Source organism: Nothobranchius furzeri, chromosome 6, assembly GCF_043380555.1.
Source record: "Nothobranchius furzeri strain GRZ-AD chromosome 6, NfurGRZ-RIMD1, whole genome shotgun sequence".
Taxonomy (NCBI): Eukaryota; Metazoa; Chordata; class Actinopteri; order Cyprinodontiformes; family Nothobranchiidae; genus Nothobranchius; species Nothobranchius furzeri.
Genome location: NC_091746.1, coordinates 73,659,821 through 73,677,930, shown reverse-complemented (window position 1 = coordinate 73,677,930; position 18,110 = coordinate 73,659,821). Strand labels below are relative to the sequence as shown.

Here is an 18,110-nt window from a genome sequence, read left to right as displayed (position 1 = left end):
TTATCCTCCGCTGCTGTCGGTTAATTAGGCTGCAGACACAAGAAGCTGTTGTTCTAAGGCATGTTCATCACAATAAAACATGGTGAATACGCGTGGGCTACAGCTACTCTAATTCAACTAAAAAACATCAAAAACAAAAAGAGCTCAAATTAATATTTAACCAGATAAATATCAAAATAAAAATGAAAATCTTCCAAATGAATCTAAGCTCTGCAGATATTCCAGTCGTTGTAATGCTGCATTTTGTGTGGGATGTCCGTTATTTTACTGAGAATTTAAAGATTCTTGCTCCTGTTTTTTTTTAGATATAATCCATAATAATGAAAAAATTGCTCCTTTTATTTTCCTCTCATCCCATCATTCAATAAAAAAACACAAAATAAACCCAAAATTACACAGAGATTCTAACAAATGGATTTATAAAAGAGTGTTTCACTCAGTTTATTGAACAAAATATTTTACAGTGTCTTGGATATACATATATACATGTATGTGTTGTGTTACGCGGGTGATCAACCCCTGCAGTAACGATGGTTGCTAATCTGCACCATCTAACTTCAATGGATGCTTCAAAAATATTAAATACATCATTGACTTCCAAACACATCGTACAAATCTTAATATAGAAAGAGCAAAAAATAAGAATTTATCTGTGAAAAGCTCTCAGTCTCAGGACTCTTCATACAAAAACAGGCTTTTGTTTTTCTGTGGTGTTTCTCAGCTCCAGTATGCAGGTAATAAATATACCTGGAATTCCCTCTGGTTTCTCTCGTAGGGTGTTGTTCACCTTTCCTTTGCGGGGAAATCACAGTAAAGGACTTATTCTAGAACAAATAAAGTAGAGGCTCCGGAGCTCCTGCCACGTGGTCAGCAGACCTCTCAGATTACATACACATCAGTCTTCTCCCCAAGAAGCCAATATGTTCTCATTTTGCCTTTGCCCTGGAAAAGCACAGAAATCAATAGGTTCATCAATGGAAATGCAGCAGAGACGGGGGATGAATGCCTCCTATCAGATTGCTTTCTGTTTCTGGGTGATACCAAAGCTTTTTAGGGGGATCTTATTACACCTCCACCATTATCCACAGATGACACATCATGAAGCTCCAAATAAAAAAAAAACCCTAAAAGGACCTTCCTGTTAGTGACATTTTGACAGATGTGAAGTGCTTCTTGTCTTTTCTGGTTTGGTGTTATTTCCCTAAAAGCTGTGCCATGATAATACGTTGATTTCCCCTCCCAGGTTGTTAAAAATCATCCTTACAGTGGTCATTTGTCATGAAAGAGTAACTAAACCCCAAAATAATAAATTTTTTTGCTTATAAACTGTATAATTGGGTCCTTACAAGTGCAACCTTTCTGTTTCTGTGAATTGTTTTTACATGTTTGTGTAAACTTGATTTAATCTAGAATCGAGGTCTAAAATGTCTCAGTATTGCCCCCTGTGGCAGAACAGCGGCTACTGCATTTTAAATTTGCGATTGACCGGGGCTGGTACAATTTCGCGTCATCGGTGCAGTCTCCTCCCACTATCGCTCACTCCCAGGGTGGAAATTACCCACACTTGGGGTGTTTCTCAATGACAAGGAACCTCGCCTTGATGTCTTGGCCCCGTCCCGGTTGCCTAGGAGATACGTCATCAGGAGCCGCCAAGACGTGTTCCAATGTTCATGTTCTACCGAGGCGTGTGACCTCCGTTTTTTAGCCGTTTAGCTAGCTGAGCGAGGATACACAGGAGGTGTCTTGTAGCCTAGCCTTGGTCAAAAATTACCCAGAATACACCGCGGTATTTTCAAAAGGACGGCGGATCAGAAGCCGGCAGCTACTTCGGGGACAATTTTCAAGTTTAAAAGTAAGTCAGCTAATTTAAAATGTTTTTTTAGATCCAAAGAAGTTATCTATGGTTGGTTAGTAGCTTAGTAGCTGCAGCTTCGGTGGCTAGCGGGTAGTAACTCACTTATATATTTAATAAACATATACACAATTTAAAAAGTAAAAGTCTCGTTATATATTTATATTGATACTAATACGTATAAAATATAACGTTATCTCCCGTGACTTGTGACGTTATGTGACCGCTGTGGAAGTCGCGGTCACGTGATGCAAGTCTGTTCCATTTATCCGTTTTCTTTGACCAAGGAAGGACAGCGTCCTCGTAAGCAAGACATCTGGCCTCGCAAGACATCGCCTGGGTGAGAAACACCCAGGGTAAACTATCCTGATGGTTTTATGTTAGTGGCATGACTTTGTGACTTTGTGTAATAGCAAAACCTCACAGGCTCTCACTTATACACAAGCACAAGACCAATAAACGCAATAACCATGTTTTATTTTCAATGAAAAAACAAGATCTTACCTTCATTTCTACATCTCCTCGTAACTGAAGGTCAAAGTAACCAAACTCATCCAGCACTTCTTTGGTGGCTGAGGATACGTGGATCTTTAAGGCTGAAAGTAAAAAAAAAAAACAAAAAAAAAAAAACACCAAACTATCAGTGCACTGGTTTGACATCCGCCCTTAACTGGAGTTATAGGTGATGACCAAAGGACTGATGCAGTCGATGCAGTACAGAAACAAGCTGCTGAATCGCTAACTGGGATGAAAACGTGCTTTGTTTTGTTAAATAATGCACCACATGCAGAGATGTGTCCTGTCTGGAGCATCCAACTGCACGGTTTATCGCTGGCTAAAGGCCCTTTGCCCTAAGAGCTATGAATTATTCACCAGAGGATGCCCGATACAGGAAGACACTCGGCAGATAATCAATACATCTGATGATTCACTCGCAAAACATCAAACCACTGTTTCCTAACTTCTGACTCCTGTCAGTAGCAGTTAAGATCAGAAATTGATTATTGTGAAGAAACCCCCCAAAATAATGTCCGGGTGTTCACGGGCAGCTCATAAACCTTTAGAGTGGACCACATTAAAGATGGCCACCACAGCTGATCAACCTTAGCAAACACAGTAACGGTTATAATTGGCGGTTGTTCAGATGCTGAGCCATAATTTAGTGTGTCAGTAGTTAAGAGTCATTTACAGCAAATCATCTCACACGTTTTTCTTCAAGATTTCCTCCAAAAAGCTCATATATGTTTAGCGATGGGTACCGAATTCGGTACTTTTTAAGGTACCGACCGAATTCCACAGTACCGACTGAGCACCAGTTCACATCATTTGAAACGGTGCCTCGTTTCGGTACCCGTCCTTCATAACGAGAACTTGCCTAGACAGCTGCGCATGCGCAAGAGCGTTATGTCGTCGGTCGCTGCGAGCGAGTTGTAAACAGAGCAGCATGGTAGAAAGAACGCACGCTAACGCTTGGGTCCACTTCACTAAATGTGATGGGTAACTGGGTGATGATGAAACCAGGGACAACGATCTAAGTGAGACATCCTCATCTTAATCTGCTCCGGTAGGTAAATAAAACGTTTAAGATAACGTTAGCTTGATATGTTAGCTTACATTTCACTAATGGGGTGTTCGCTTTCTCCTCGGAACTCCGAAGTTCCGACTAGAAGAACATGAACGCGCTCTAAAGTTTGGCTTCACTTTACTAAATGCGACGGGTGATTGGATGAAGATGAAACCAGTGACAACGATCTAAGTGTGAGGCATCATCGTTTTAATCTGCTCCACCAGCTAAATAAACAGTTTAAGATAACGTTAGCTTGATAAGTTAGCTTCCATTGCCACCACGGTTATCAGCTAATGGTGCGTTCGCTTTCTCCTCGGAAATTCTAACTTCCCAGTAGGAAAAATCAAAAGAAAAAGGACGGCAAAAGGAATGAAGATACACAGTAAATTTAGTTCACAGTTAAGATGTTTGCTTCAGTTTAATTATCAGCTTATAAAACTACAAGGACGATGTTAAAATACAAACAGTTGTATGTTATTTATCGTGATATTTATCAAATATGGTTATACCATGCTGTAGTTCTTTTTTAAAACACAGAGCAGTTTTGTTTACGTGTTTTCCCGCTACGTTTCACTGTTCTGTGTTTTAAAAAAGAACTACAGCATGGAATTAGAGATACGACACAGCAAGAACACGCCTAAGATGTTCAAAGAAATATGGTTATATATTGAGAAAAATATATATTTAATTATAAAAGAGAATTAAAATATTAAACACTCAAAAGTATCGAAAATTGGTATCGTTAAGTACCGGTATCGATTCCTAGGTACCGGGAATTAGTACCGGATCGATTCAAATGTCAAAGGTACCCATCCCTATATTTGTTAGCATAAGGTGAATCTAGTTTCAAATCTCAGTTTTCTAAAAAGTCCTAAACAAATATGTCTATATTATCGGGACTGGGTGACAGAGTTGATGTGTAAAGGAAATCTGTGACGAACAGCAAAAAGAAAAAGTACAGCATCACATAGACTGGTGTGATATATGTTCCTGCCTGTCGTCTGGAGATTTTCAGCCTGCACTGCAGCAGTGGGAGAGAAATAAAGAAATAAATACGCGGGGAGAACAAAAAGCCGCTGACAGCTGCGCTCACCCTCTCCGTTGGACTCCATTCGAGATGCCGTGTTGACAGTATCTCCAAACAAGCAGTATCTGGGCATCTTCAGCCCGACCACACCAGCACACACCGGGCCTGAGGAGCACAACCCAAACATAGTCACATCTCACAATCAGCTCCGCTACGGCGGCGGCGCCTACACGCGCCGGCCCACTTCTGTGTGCATGTCAAGTGTCTGGATAAAACAAACAGCTGTGATGAGAGGACGCAGTCTAAACACTGGGTCAAAAGCCTCTTGTAAATAGATGATGGTGCAGACAGAGCACGATAGAAGTGTTTATTCACAACCTTTGTGTGCATTTCCAGAGGTTGGCTATTACAAACTAATATTAATCATGATGTATTTTGTTTTATTTCAAAAGGTTCTGATGCTTGACTCGTGTTGTGATCATTTAGGGGTTCTGCACTTCTGCAGAATATCAATAAAGATGCAATAATTCACATTTTTGGTATCCTTTAGGTGATTTACTCAATATTTATTCTGTCATTTTATCTCTGCAAGTGTGTGAAAATGTTATTTAGTTCTATTTTACATGTTCACGTGCTGATTTTATCTTTCATGTTTCACTTTATTACAGCCTTTTATTATATTATGTAGGCATTCATGTTTAATCTGATGCAGTTCTACAACAAATATCTGCTTATTTACACAATTAAAAAAACAACTAAAATGCACAATTGACATTAAATGAAGAAATCATTGAACAGGAAATGATTACAGCTGCACTGAAATGTTTTCTCACCAAATCTGCTTTTGTTTAGCTGGTTTTATTCTCTGAGTCGGTGGCGGACGGGTGCAGCCTGACTTGTTTAAAAAGCTCTAACATCGTGTTTAATCCTGGGCAGTTTAATGGGATTAGTAATAGGTTGGTTAACCTCCTGTTGCCAAAGAGGGAGAAAATAGCTCCAATTCTGGAAAAATTACAGGGAAACTCACTTAGGAACGGGTGAAATTGTGCGAGAGAAGCTGCTGTTTGTGGACGGACTCTGAGTGCCGTGAACAATTTTCTCATTTTGAAGCGACCCGAAGAAAAAAACACTCAGTAGAAAATTGCCTCTGAAAGAAAAATAAATGATGGGTTTTGCTTTTCCTGCTCTCTGCTCAGCGCCCCGAATGGCGCGACCGCTGTCCACAAAGAGCAGCGTCGGGGATGTCTGTCAGACTTGAACCCTCTTTACGTGTCAGACTCTGACTCACCTGTGTGTATTCCTATTCTGAGCCTCAGCTGGTCGTTGGGTCTGTGTCGAATCTTAAACGTTTTGACCTGCTCTAATAAAGCCAGCGACATGCCGGCAATCTCTCGGGCGTGGAGTTTACCGTTCCGCACCGGCAGCCCGGACACCACCATGTAGGCGTCTCCGATGGTCTCCACCTGTCGGACCAATCAAAGACCATCAATAATGTCATCATTTAGATGTATTACAGCAATATGATGACACCACAAGCTTTTATTAGATATGTTCTACCTACTTTGTACACATCGAAGTTATCAATTATGGCATCAAAGCACGTGTAGAGATCGTTCAGCAAAGTGACGACCTGCAGACAACAGGATCGGGTTTCAGTGCAAAAGCAGATTTTTAACAAGTCCTGTAAGCCATATTCAACCTCCACAGGGTCTGCAGACCGTAAAACCACATTCTGCTGGACAGTCGGACAAATCCGCTCTCGGAATGGCTGCAGAGTCTTTGGATGGTGAACTTGTCACGGTTTACTTTCTGTGAGTCATAAAATGCAAGACGTGTGTTTAAACTTGGAGATGAGTTGGAAAGTGAATTTCTAATGAAATAAGGTTAAATTGGTAACACGTGATTTTCTGTCAGGCCCCACGTGACTAGGCTCTCTGGGTGAAATACTGATCATTTGGTAAATTCTCAATAATTCATTGAACTAGATACGCCACAACAAAAGCAATGTTAAAAGAGATAAAACAAGAGCGTTCAGGACATGATCACCAGACTCGCCACGCCGCTGTAACGCTCCCGCTGCCAGGGGCCTCAGGGCCGCAGACAACGTTCATGTTTTTAGAAACAGGCTCAAGACCCATCTTTTTAGCTTAGATTTTAGCTGATTACTATCACTTTTTAAATAAATAAATTAATTAGGCTATTTATTTACTCGCGGGGACTGGGCTTTCTCAGTCCTAGCACCGTCACTCTGGAACCAGTTGCCACCCTCAGTTAGGCTGTCCCCATCTCTGCCAGTCTTTAAGAGTCGCCTAAAAACCCACCTCCTCCCCTTGGTGTTCCCTGAACGTGTTTGAATTTGGCCCTCTTGTATGTTGATTTTATTTCCCTGTTTTCATTGGTTCACTCTATCCCTTGTTTTACCCTTTGTCTTCTACTAAAATGTTTACCTTTTTTTGTAATTTGAACTGCTTTTATTTTCGATTTATTCACCATATTTAACTTTGTCATGTACCATGCTCAGCGCCTTGGGCTACCCGACAGGGTTGCGGAAGGCGCTATATATATATAAAGCTTTGATTGATTGATTATTTATGTATTCTTTCTTTACACGTGCTATTTTTAAACAGAGATTTTTACCATAGATTTAAGATCAACATTATTTTAATATCTATATAACTTTTTATATTTCAATTCAAATTTTGGCTCTTTTGATTTTATATATTAACCTTAATTTAACCTTTTTCCAGTGTTTCCTCTGTGGGAGCCTTCTGCCCCGGGGCCGGTGGTCGGCTGTGGCGGCCTGGGTGCTTTCCAGGTGTGCCCGGGTGGAGGTGGGGGTCTCCGCCCTCTCTGCCCTGGGCACCCTCTGTCGGTGCCTCGGCTGCTGCTGTCGGGGCGGATGGCTCCCCTGATGGCGTTTCCTTAGCTGGTTTGGCTCATCTGAATTCAGTCCCAATGTGTTTTTTCCATTGGGGGGGGGGGGGGGGGGGGGGGGCATGTTTTTATTGTCTGACTGTTTTTAAAATTCTGGGGGTGGGGTGGGGGGGGGGGGTATGTGGGGCCTTTTCAAGTTTGTTAAGCAATTTGAGTTGCATGCATTGTAGGATTAAGTGCTGTATAAATAAAGTTAGAGTTTGAGTTTAAACGCTCATTTACTCGTGTTTTTGGCGTAATTATGTGTAGTGCATACAAATAAATGATCACACCATTATTTTGTGTGCACTACACAAGGTTTTAGCATAACTTTGTTTTAGCAGGAGTTGTGGTTTACCTGCGCTTCTGATCGATGCTTTTATTTTAGTATTTATGACATCTGGGACGGCGCAGGACAAAAATTAATTATCCGTTGAGTCTAATCTAATCTCTTAAGGTTATTTTAATCCATGTATTTATTTCAAACAAAGTCATTCTATGAGAAGTTTAGGATGCGGCAAACGGCTGCTGCCAGAGTAAAGTTTGTGTTTTTGCGTATTTTTATTATTTGCTTTGCCTTTTCCAGTTCTCCCCTGCATGTTCTCACCCTGAAACAGACAGCTGGCTCCTTCATTAGATGGTGAAATCTTCCCCAGGTGTTTCTGGGCTCAGGTGACATCCATCAAGCTGTTTGTTCGCTAACTGCTCTCAGACTGACGGATGTCAGAGATGCTCCGCAGCTTTCGGAAAATAACTGTTTGGAAACACGGAGCGGCCTCGGCAATTACCGGTCGAGCTGAGGGAGCGTTTGGCACGAGGCTTTTCAAACCCCAGCATCTCTCTCTGGGTTGGACTAAATGTGCTTTCCAGCATCTTTTGTCCCATTATTTAAATGACATTTGTCTCCGTGCATTTGAGCAAAATTCATGTTGTCACTCATACCTGAATGGCCTCTGTTCACAGAAATATAGATGGAAGACTAAAGTAGGTTGCTCCAATTTCAACCCACTTAAACATGCTATGAATATTGATTCACAGTTTAAACCTCCAAAATTTATTTATAAGTAAGAAATAATAAACAGTGAAAAGAAACAGTTTTTTAAAAGTACAACATCATCAAATGAGTAAATAAGCAAAATCCTTTAATAACTTCCAGCTGAACTTTGAATCTCTGAGTACTTTTATTTTTATTTATTTATTTGGGGCCGTGCACATTCATGAACAATCAAGTACTTTTCTTACAGACCGTAAACGAGCCAGATTATAGCATATTTGCTCATTTTAATCTGTAGCCCCCTTCACAACCGACTCTTTAAAGAGCAAGTCACCCCCAGATAAACTTTTTTTCCTGATAAACTATATAAATGTGTGTCCAATCGTGATGCAGACACGTGTAGTCAATAGTTTAGCACTTTAGTACATTTTAGTTAAAATTTAAATATTCTGCCTGAAACTGGCAGTGTTGTGCCGTTGTCAGGTAAAAACTCTTCACTGTATTTTAATTTAAATCTGCCACTGCTATTGGCTAAGAGGTATGCTATGATGTAAACTGGTACATTATGATGTCACAATGCTGTCGTGAGCCTGTGTGTGTGTGTATTTGTTAGCGACTCCGCCCTATCGGTCTGCCAGGCAACAGCATTTGTTGCATTTTTCAAACATGAAATGGGAGTGGAGTTAGACTCTGGTAGGGGTTGACTTGCTCTTTAAAGGTTTCAAACAGCTTCGGTGTCACCAATGTTCCATGCAATTATTATCCTTTACAACTTTATAGACATGAGTTTGCATCACATGGTTGTTTACAAGTGTAAAAATCGCATAGCAGTTTTGACGAGGGTGACCAGATGTCCCGCGCTTTCAGTACTTTTCACGCGTACCGCATTATTGACAGTTTCCCGTTTCGAGTTTCAACCTTATAGAAGAAACTGGAGAAATCTGCCTGTTGCTGTCAATCAAACGGAGGCGGGACTTTATGGCAGATCCGGAGCGTGCGTGGAGCGCGCCCGAACCACCAAAACACGCGTGAGTGAGCACGGAGGAGAAGATGCTGTAAACTCGTGAATTAAACGTGTTCAGAGATACTCGACACTCTTTGTTGTTTCTGAGTCATTCTTCATGTCTCGGCGCGGAGTCTGATACGAAGAGGTCAAAAGCAGGTTTTCCAGTAATTAGACAGGTCCATGATAAACACAATGGAGGCTCTAACACAGACACGGTGCTGCGGTTTCAGATACCTGCTACATGCTGAGTGAGTAGCCCCTGACTGCAGTACGCAGATCGGGGCGGGGCAAAATGTGGGCGGAGTCTCTGTTTTGTTTCTGAATTATGAAAAAAATAGCAAAAAAGTGGATATTTTTTCAATGAGATGCTGATTTTAGTGGAAAATGAATGAGAAACAAACATAAATAGATCTAAAAACTATTACTGGTACTTTTACTGTCATTCTGTTGTGGAAAACATTGAATGAAAACTCTGAAAAGCTGCTTAAACCTGCATGTTTTTATTATTGTGGGCCGATCTTTGTTATTAAAATGATCAGAGCCATTACAGAGTCATGTGGTAACGTGAGAGGAACTGTGGAACCGTAAAGCTTTTGCTGTTTGCTTGTTCCTGTTTAGTTCAGATAAAATATATACAAGAAATATATGATAATAAGAATATAACTTCATGTATATGTAACAGTAATGTTAGGGCTAAAAGGCAGAGTATACCTTTTGTTTTTGGTTTTTTCCTCATTACATTGGAACATCACGTCCCACATTTGGCCAGTTGGGATCTGGCCACCCTAGTTTTGACGCATCCAGGGTTAAATCTGGCAAGAATTTCTCAAAGTTTTAGCTTAAAAGAGCTTGTAATGTCAACCTAATGGAGATGGAAAGGTTTATGTAGCTGGTTGTCTCTCATCAAACCCTTTCTGGCCTTAAAACCTCCAGATGGAGCATCAGTATTAGTGCCTTCATCAGAAACCTGCCATATGTAGTCCTATACGTGTTCACTGCCCCCTGGTGGAGGATCTACAGGTGGCGAGGGCCACTTTTATTTCTTTATTAATGTTATTTTGTTATAGAATTACATAAATTAATTCAACTAAATGATATAGTTGTTACATTAACAACAGACAAGAAAATGTTCAGTTTTAAAATAGTGATTTTAGTTTTCATATCTCAGACTAAAGTGATAAATCAGCAAGTAAATCTCTGCACCTGCTGTCCTAACCGCCACACGTTATTAGTTCCAGTACATCTGGGCTACATTACTGTGAACAGAGGCTGTTCGGTAGGATTCGGGTTACAGTTTTACACAGAAACATTCCACCAGAAGGGCTTAAACTCTCTTTAAGGGTGAGAACGTGGTGCAGATGAGAGGGAGTTTGTTGTGGAGCTGCCGCCCATCAGCACTGAGACCCTGTGACACACCATGCCTGAAGTCAAGAAAGCTCAGATAACGTGACTCAACTCTGCGTCAGCATGTTCTTCCATCCATCAGCGCTACTATTTTCAGTCCCAGCCTGTGTGTGGGAACACTCCGTGGGATCTGTGAGACACACCGGAGGTAGAAGCCTGATCCTGATGAGCTCTTTAATGCATTAGTAGGAAGGAAGATTCGCCGCAGCCGCCATCACGACTGGAGATTTGGAAAAGCTTCGGAGATGTCGAGGAACGTCTCACAGGCAGAAATGGTGTCTAGCAGAGTGGGAATCACCCACTTGAGGCGTTTTGAATACGGCGTACCTGTAGTGGCGTGCTCTCTGCAGACAGGGACGTGAATCCTACGATGTCGCTGAAGTAAATGGTGACGCTGTCGAAGGCCTCCGCCTGCACCGTCTCACCTCTTTTTAGCTGCTCCGCTACAGAACTTCACAAAGACAGAGAAAAGTCAGACCGTTAACGCTGGAAGATCCGAGTGTTTGTAAAAATACAGAAACAAGAATAGATCCGATGATCCGAGCCGGAGAACAGGTGTTTACTGAACGTTCTTTAAGGTCTGGCCGAACGCCTGGTTACATCGATGTCATTTAATCTCTGCTCATGCTAATTTTGCTTTAATCAAATGACACCAAAGGCAAAACAAGACTGAGGTCAGGTTGTTTAATTCAGGACGGCGGTGAGAAATCAAATCTGTTGTTTCTCTCAGGCCCTTTTCTGACTGTCTGCCTCTGACTTGAGGAGGGGAGAGAAGGATAAACGACTGAGAAAGACCGGATTTGTCTCTGTGGTTTTATCGGCTAAACTCTCTGTTGCTTCGGTCTCTCCTTAATGAGCCGCTTGCCTCTCAGCTTCCTCCGGTCTCCTTTTATCTGCAGCGGGATCACACCACAGGGAGAAGTGTTCCTGTTAGTAACGTTCAGTGTTGGAAAAAGTCCTGTCTTTAATTAACACAGAGGCTCCGACCGGCCGACAGAGTGTCTCTGGATCATGGTGGCAGTTCGCCCAACTTACTGACTTCTAGTTAATTGGTGGTTGTGTTCTTTCGTCTTACTGTGGTAGTATTTGATAGAGGAGGTTTTCAGCTTTCCGCTTCTCCTCCAGGTAGGCTTGTGTTCGCTCCTCCACCAGGTTCTCCAGGTTGTTGGCGTACTGCTCCATCCGGGACAGCAGGTTGTTTAGAATGCTGGTGCTGCCCTCCCTGTGAGACACACATGCAACGAAGCACAAGACAGGTCCAGTGTTGGACTGGTGTGAGCCATTGCTTCTGTTTCAAACATCTAACTGGACTTTCTTGGAAAATGTCCCACACCGTGAAAGAGAAAATCACAAGTTGTACCAAAGAGACAATGCTTTTCCTCCAAATCAGTGCAGGTAGAAGCTCTGGGTGGGATTTGTAGCTGCTTTTCAATCAATCAATCAATCAATCAATCAATCAATCAATCAATCAATCAATCAATCAGATTTTATTTGTAAAGCGCTTTTCAAGCAAAGTGCTCTACAAAATGACCCCAAATTCCCATAACAGTTAAAAAACATGAACAGACATATGCAAACACACACACACACACACACCAGTAAAAATTTGTATTCGGCTGAGTCCAGATGAGCCAAGTAAGGTAAGGCAAGGAAACGCCATCAGAGGAGCCGTCTGCCCCGGCAGCATCAGGTCTTCCAAATTATGTCAGGGCGCTCAGAGGGGGGGGGGGGGGGGGGGGGGGGGATAGACCCCCACCTCCACTTAAACACTACCTGTAGAGCGCCCGGGAAGCTACAGTCGACCACCGCCCCCGGGGCAGAGGGCCCCTACGGAGGAAACACTGGATTAAAATGAGTAAAAATATGAAAATAAAAGAGCAAATATAAATGACAAAAGGTAAGAAAATAATTAATAAATTAAATCATATGGACAGTAAAATAATAATATTAAATAATGAAACAATGCTAAAATATAATCATATAAAACACGCAAAGCAAGCAATAAATATAAATCATGTAAAACAAGAAATAAAACTATAGTAAATAATTAGATCAAAGCTAACCTAAATAGGTGGGTCTTGAGCCTGGACTTAAGCCTGGCTTTTGTTTGTTCCCTTCGTTTCCTGACCTTAAGAGGAGGAGTTTAAAAAAGCAGATTTCCACAACAACAAATTATGATAGAGTATAATACAGTATTGCAGCTGTGGCTATGCTGTAGCTCATCACCATCGTGTGTGAATAGTTTAATGTAAAGTGCTTTGGGGTCCCTAATTTGGAATAGCTCCATACAAATGTGCAATCATATTATTATTAAATTCTTTTGGACTGGTTCCTCTAGTTTTCTCATCCAGATCGTCCAGCCTGGGTCTTCCCAGGTATATCATCTCTTCAGAGCCTTTGGTCTCTTGGAAAGGAGGAATAAGAACAGAATAAGGAGAGGGAGGTGACGAAGGTCACGAAAAAGCCTGAATAGGTGAGTTTAAAGGAGACCACTGAGTCCACTGATCTCAGGCTCAGGGGGAGAGAGGTCCAGAGTCTGGGGGCCACAGCAGCAAATGATCTGTCACCTTTGACCTTTAGCCTGGTGCTGCACAACCAGTAGGCTTTGATCACTGGACCTCAGGGACCTGCTGGGGGTGTAGGGACTAAGAAGATCACCAATGTAAGATGGTGCTTGTCCATGTAAGGCCCTATAGACCAGGGGTCTCATTTATCAAACATAGTATAGAGTCCTTACTAAAACCGTACTTAAGCTCAGCAAAAAAAAATGTACTTATGCCAAGCAGGTGTGTGATCTATCAAACATGGAGGACGCACGGCTGCACGCAGTCTCCGCTTCATAAATCAGAAACTATCTAGAAACATTCTCAGCTGCTTTTTAGTCACATCCCGCCCTCACCACGCCCACTTACTGCCATAAATAGTCAATGCAAAGTGCCTTGTGGATCTCATGCATATACATAAGCCAGCTTGTTGCAGCATTCGATCACAACCGCAGATCAAGGAAGTGCTATTTCACAGAAGCAGAAGTTGAGGTACCTGTGGGTGAGCTGGAGAAATGAAAGGAAGTGCTTTTGCAAAACAAATAAGAGAAAATCCACGGAGTGGCACAGCGTTGCTGAAGCCGTCAATGCTGACTTCTTCAGAGAGATCTGTGGCGGATATAAAAAAATGGTCCAATCAGGATTCAATCCCCAGACTCCCGGGTGAATGTCACATACGCTAACCAGTCAGCCAAACAGAGATCTCCCTTGTCCAAGTAGCCAGGGCGCATGATGAATCGGGTCACAGTGGCAGGACGCTCACCGTCACAGATGCATGATGTTCTGTCTCAATCTGTCCCCCGCTGGTATTCTGCATTCTGGCTTCAGGCTGTGTGTGTGTGTGTGTGTGTGTGCGTGCGTGCGTGCGTGTGGGGGGTCTTGTTCTGTGTGAAAACGAAGCGGTACAAGTGATAATGCTGCAGGATTTCATAATTGTATCTTCTCAGCAGCAGCACTGCAGGTGCTCTCCATGTCCAACATGTGTGTAAGCCAGGTCCTTAGTCAACTTAAAGTTGTGCACATTTTTCAGCGAAGTTTTCTTTCATAAATCCCAAAGTATGCATGGAAAGTTGCTTACGCAGTTTTCCGACCCCGTTTTGTGCATAAGCAAGCTTGATAAATGAGGCCCCAGAACCAGGATCTAGAAATGAACCCTGAAGTTGACTGTCAGCCAGTGAAGCTGGAGGAGAAGCGGGGTGATGTGGGTGTGTTTGGAGGACTTGGTCAGAAGCCGAGCACAGGCGTTCTGAACCACCTGTAGACGGTTCAGGGAGGTTCTGCTCAGACACGTGAAAAGAGAGTTACAGTAGTCTACGCGTGAGGAGATGAAGGTGTGGAGAACTGTCTCAAGTTCAGAGCGGGACAGAATGGGACTGAGCTTAGCAACGTTCCTGAGATGGAAGAAGGAAGAGCCAACAAGAGAACTGACATGAGAATCCAGGGTGAGAGCTGGGTCAAAGGTCACGCCAAGATTCCTGACTGGAATCCTAAAGGAAGCGACTGATTACCGTGATGGCTCTAAAGATAAAGTCATCAGACACTTTAGCGACGTGTGGTGCTCTCGTCTTCATAAGCTCCTTTTAGAGGACACACCATGCCAGCAGATCAGCGTAACACTGCCAGGCGTGTCTTATGAACGCGATGTGGGAATTTTGCGGCATTCGTGCCGCCACACTTGGTAGTGAAATTACCGCAACACTGGACTAAAATGCATTTTTCGACTTGGTGCAACAGGGGGAGGTGTCGTGATCACGGGGGGAGTTACTGCCGAGCTCCTGAAGGGAAATATGTTGAAAATGAAAGTAAACACAAGCCGCAAGTTTTGCTTTTGTAATCACCTCCTCCACCACGTTTGTCTACTCCAAAGTGATAACTGATCTTCCAAGATCCGTGTAGTCGCACCACACACACTGTGATACCAAAACTAATACACCCAGGATTTTTCATCGCCATGTGTGAGGTCCACGACCGAGGAAAAAGTTCTGAATGTAGATGGATCAGAAAATTACCAACTGCATCGTCAGCTTAGGCCCTCCTTCATTGAAGCAGATCGGTGGAGTGTCCACATGACTCAGACACAGTCCAGCCTTCCTAAATGATTAGGTTATTTAAATGTATTAATTTAGGTTATTTATTTAATTTTTTTAACCATAGATTTATGATCAACATTATTTTAATATCTATATAACTTTTTATATTACAATTCTCATTTTAGCTCTTATTATTTTATATTTTAACATTAATTTAACCTTTTTCCAGTGTTTCCTCTGTGGGGGCCCTACGCCCCGGGGGCGGTGGTTGGCTGTGGCGGCCTGGGTGCTTTCCCGGTGTGCCTGGGTGGAGGTGGGGATCTCCGCCCTCCCTGCCCTGGGCACACCCTGTGTCGGTGCCTCGGCTGCTGCTGTGGATCTGCTGCTGTCGGGGCGGATGACTCCCCTGATGGTGTTTCCTTATCTTAGCTGGTTTGGCTCATCTAAACTCAGCCCATCGTGTTTTTTCTCTCTCTCTGTGTGTGTGTGTGTGTGTGTGTGTGTGTGTGTGTGTGTGTGTGTGTGTGTGTGTGTCAGAGGATGAGTGTTGTGAAGGAGTTTTTATTGTCAGACTGTTTTTAAAATTCTGGGGATGGGAGGGCATGTGGGCATGCGGGGCCTTTTTTGATTTGTTAAGCACTTTGAGTTGCATGCATTGCATGATTAAGTGCTAGATAAATAAAGTTTGATTTGATTCTAAGACATGAAAGTTGAAGAAGCTTCAATGTGAAAAGAGCCTAAACACAGAGGGAAACACTCCATATGTCCGATGACTGGACTCATTTCATAACTACCGCTGCGATCACATCTCACGTAGGTTTTAGTAATTGCATAACGTGTGTATTGTATAATGTCCCAGGCCATTTCTACAATCACACGCTTACGCACATAAACGCACATTTACTCAGACGGAGAAAGAAGGTGAGTCACGCCGACCGCCATGGGAGCTAAAAGCATCAATGTCTGGCATCTTCCCAGTTTCTGCCGGGTCACACAACCTACACACGCCCACCTGCTGTTAAGGTTTAAAGAAGCAGAAATCAGAGAGCGACATGAAAGACTAATGAGTGAAAACTCTCTGGATCCAATCATGAAGACCACTTAGCTTACGTTTCTCCATCACACATCCACATCAATGGTTACACAGAATGTACACATTTTATTTATTTTATAGGACAACAAAATCAAAACTCATTATTTGCAAATGCTGTGAATCCTGTCAAATGTGAATAAATGAGTATAATAGGCGTTCTCTTAGAATAGAAACCATTAGCTCCAGAATAAACAAGTCTCCTCTAAACGTGGGTTTACAGACTTCTATCTGGCTGATGGTTGTAACGCCAGTGTCTTTAGACCTGGACTGACAGGGTTCGGCTTTGGGAGTTTTCCTTCACAGAAATTAAAATAATCTTTTTTCCAGTAATAAAATTTAGTGACAGGCGTTATTGTGGAAAAGAAATCATGCTTTAAGGGATCACTTAAGCTCACTGAGAGCAGAGAAACGGCACCTTTCAGTTTGCAACTAAAGCTAATCACTCATTAAAATAAATCAGGTGTGATGGAGCAGGGAAACAGCTAATAGCTGTTGGATGGTGGCCAGGACTGGAGGAGGTATTTTTATCAATACAAACATTTTAGGGGGGGGGGGGGGTATTAACCCTTAAACAATTTCCACGTTTCAATGAGCGCCACTGAAAAGGCCAATCAAAATAACTTTTAAGAAATGACTGATTTCCAGATGTTTTGGTCACATCTTGAAATTCATGCACAATCTTGTGCAACAGAGGAGAGTTTATGGAGAGAAAAAAGTCTCAAAAGATCTGTGTGTGTTTGTGCGCGCGCCTAGATTTGTGTGTGTGTGTATGTGGGGGGGGGGGGGGTAGATCTAAGCATGTGTAACTCTTGATTTCTAACTTGTGTTTACATTTTCATGTGTAACTTCAGCTCCTACACATACAAATCATTGAATTCACACACACACACACACACACACACACACACACACACACACACACACACACACACTTATCAGATGGTACACACTGACAAAACTACATTACACACAGATTAGTTTACAAGTACAAAAATCTTTATGAGACTCTTTTCTCACCTGACTGATTTGTGCGTACATGGTGCGTTTGAATGCTGGGTGGAAGCTGGGAAATCAGAATTTCCTTTGAAATTAGTCAAATTTTGTCTTGACAGGACAAATATGTTTTTCTGTGGAAAAATATAGTATGTTGTGATCCTGTAGGTATAAAAGATAGACCTACATTTAATTTTTAATGATCTAAAATTGTTTATTTAGACATATGTGTGTTTATGAACCATGAAAACGTTGTCAAAGTGTTATGTTTATGTTTATGTTTATGTTTATGTTTATGTATTTAGCAGACGCTTTTGTCCAAAGCGACTTACAAGTGATAATCGGCATGTTGCCCTTGAGGCTAACAACAACAATAACAACAACAACATTGACATCAGTCATGGAGAGGAGGGAACAAGGAGTGGACAGTAGAGAGGGGGACGGGTGCAGGGAGGGTGCTAGTTTAGAAGATGCTCTCTGAAGAGCAGGGTCTTCAGGAGTTTCTTGAAAATTGAAAAGGAAGCTCCTGTTATAAGAAATGACCGCTAGATGACAAAGTGTTTTTCTGACAGGCTTCGAACCAGAAGAAGGCACGAGAAGATGGCGCTGCATCCTGGTGATCTTTCCTCTGAAGTCAGTAAAAGTTAAACCTGCAAACGTTGCAGTCCGGTTATGATGAGACACTTAT

At 42.3% G+C, this 18,110-nt stretch overlaps 1 protein-coding gene across 2 annotated transcripts in view; it reads right to left on the bottom strand.

Annotated features, from left to right (window-relative positions):
* Positions 1-412: 412 nt before the first annotated feature.
* The window catches only part of npr2 (natriuretic peptide receptor 2), a 96,191-nt gene continuing 78,493 nt past the window's right edge, over positions 413-18,110 (bottom strand). Inside the window, exons 16-22 of one of the 2 annotated variants that reach the window (XM_054744691.2) lie at positions 11,839-11,985; positions 11,091-11,214; positions 6,008-6,076; positions 5,735-5,909; positions 4,513-4,611; positions 2,357-2,448; positions 413-942 (exon numbers count right to left, since the gene is read on the bottom strand). In XM_054744691.2, coding sequence (XP_054600666.1) covers positions 880-942; positions 2,357-2,448; positions 4,513-4,611; positions 5,735-5,909; positions 6,008-6,076; positions 11,091-11,214; positions 11,839-11,985 — 769 coding nt within the window. In that variant the 3' untranslated portion in view covers positions 413-879. The remainder of the gene's footprint in view (positions 943-2,356; positions 2,449-4,512; positions 4,612-5,734; positions 5,910-6,007; positions 6,077-11,090; positions 11,215-11,838; positions 11,986-18,110) is intronic. The other variant, XM_054744692.2, reaches the window with a different exon arrangement.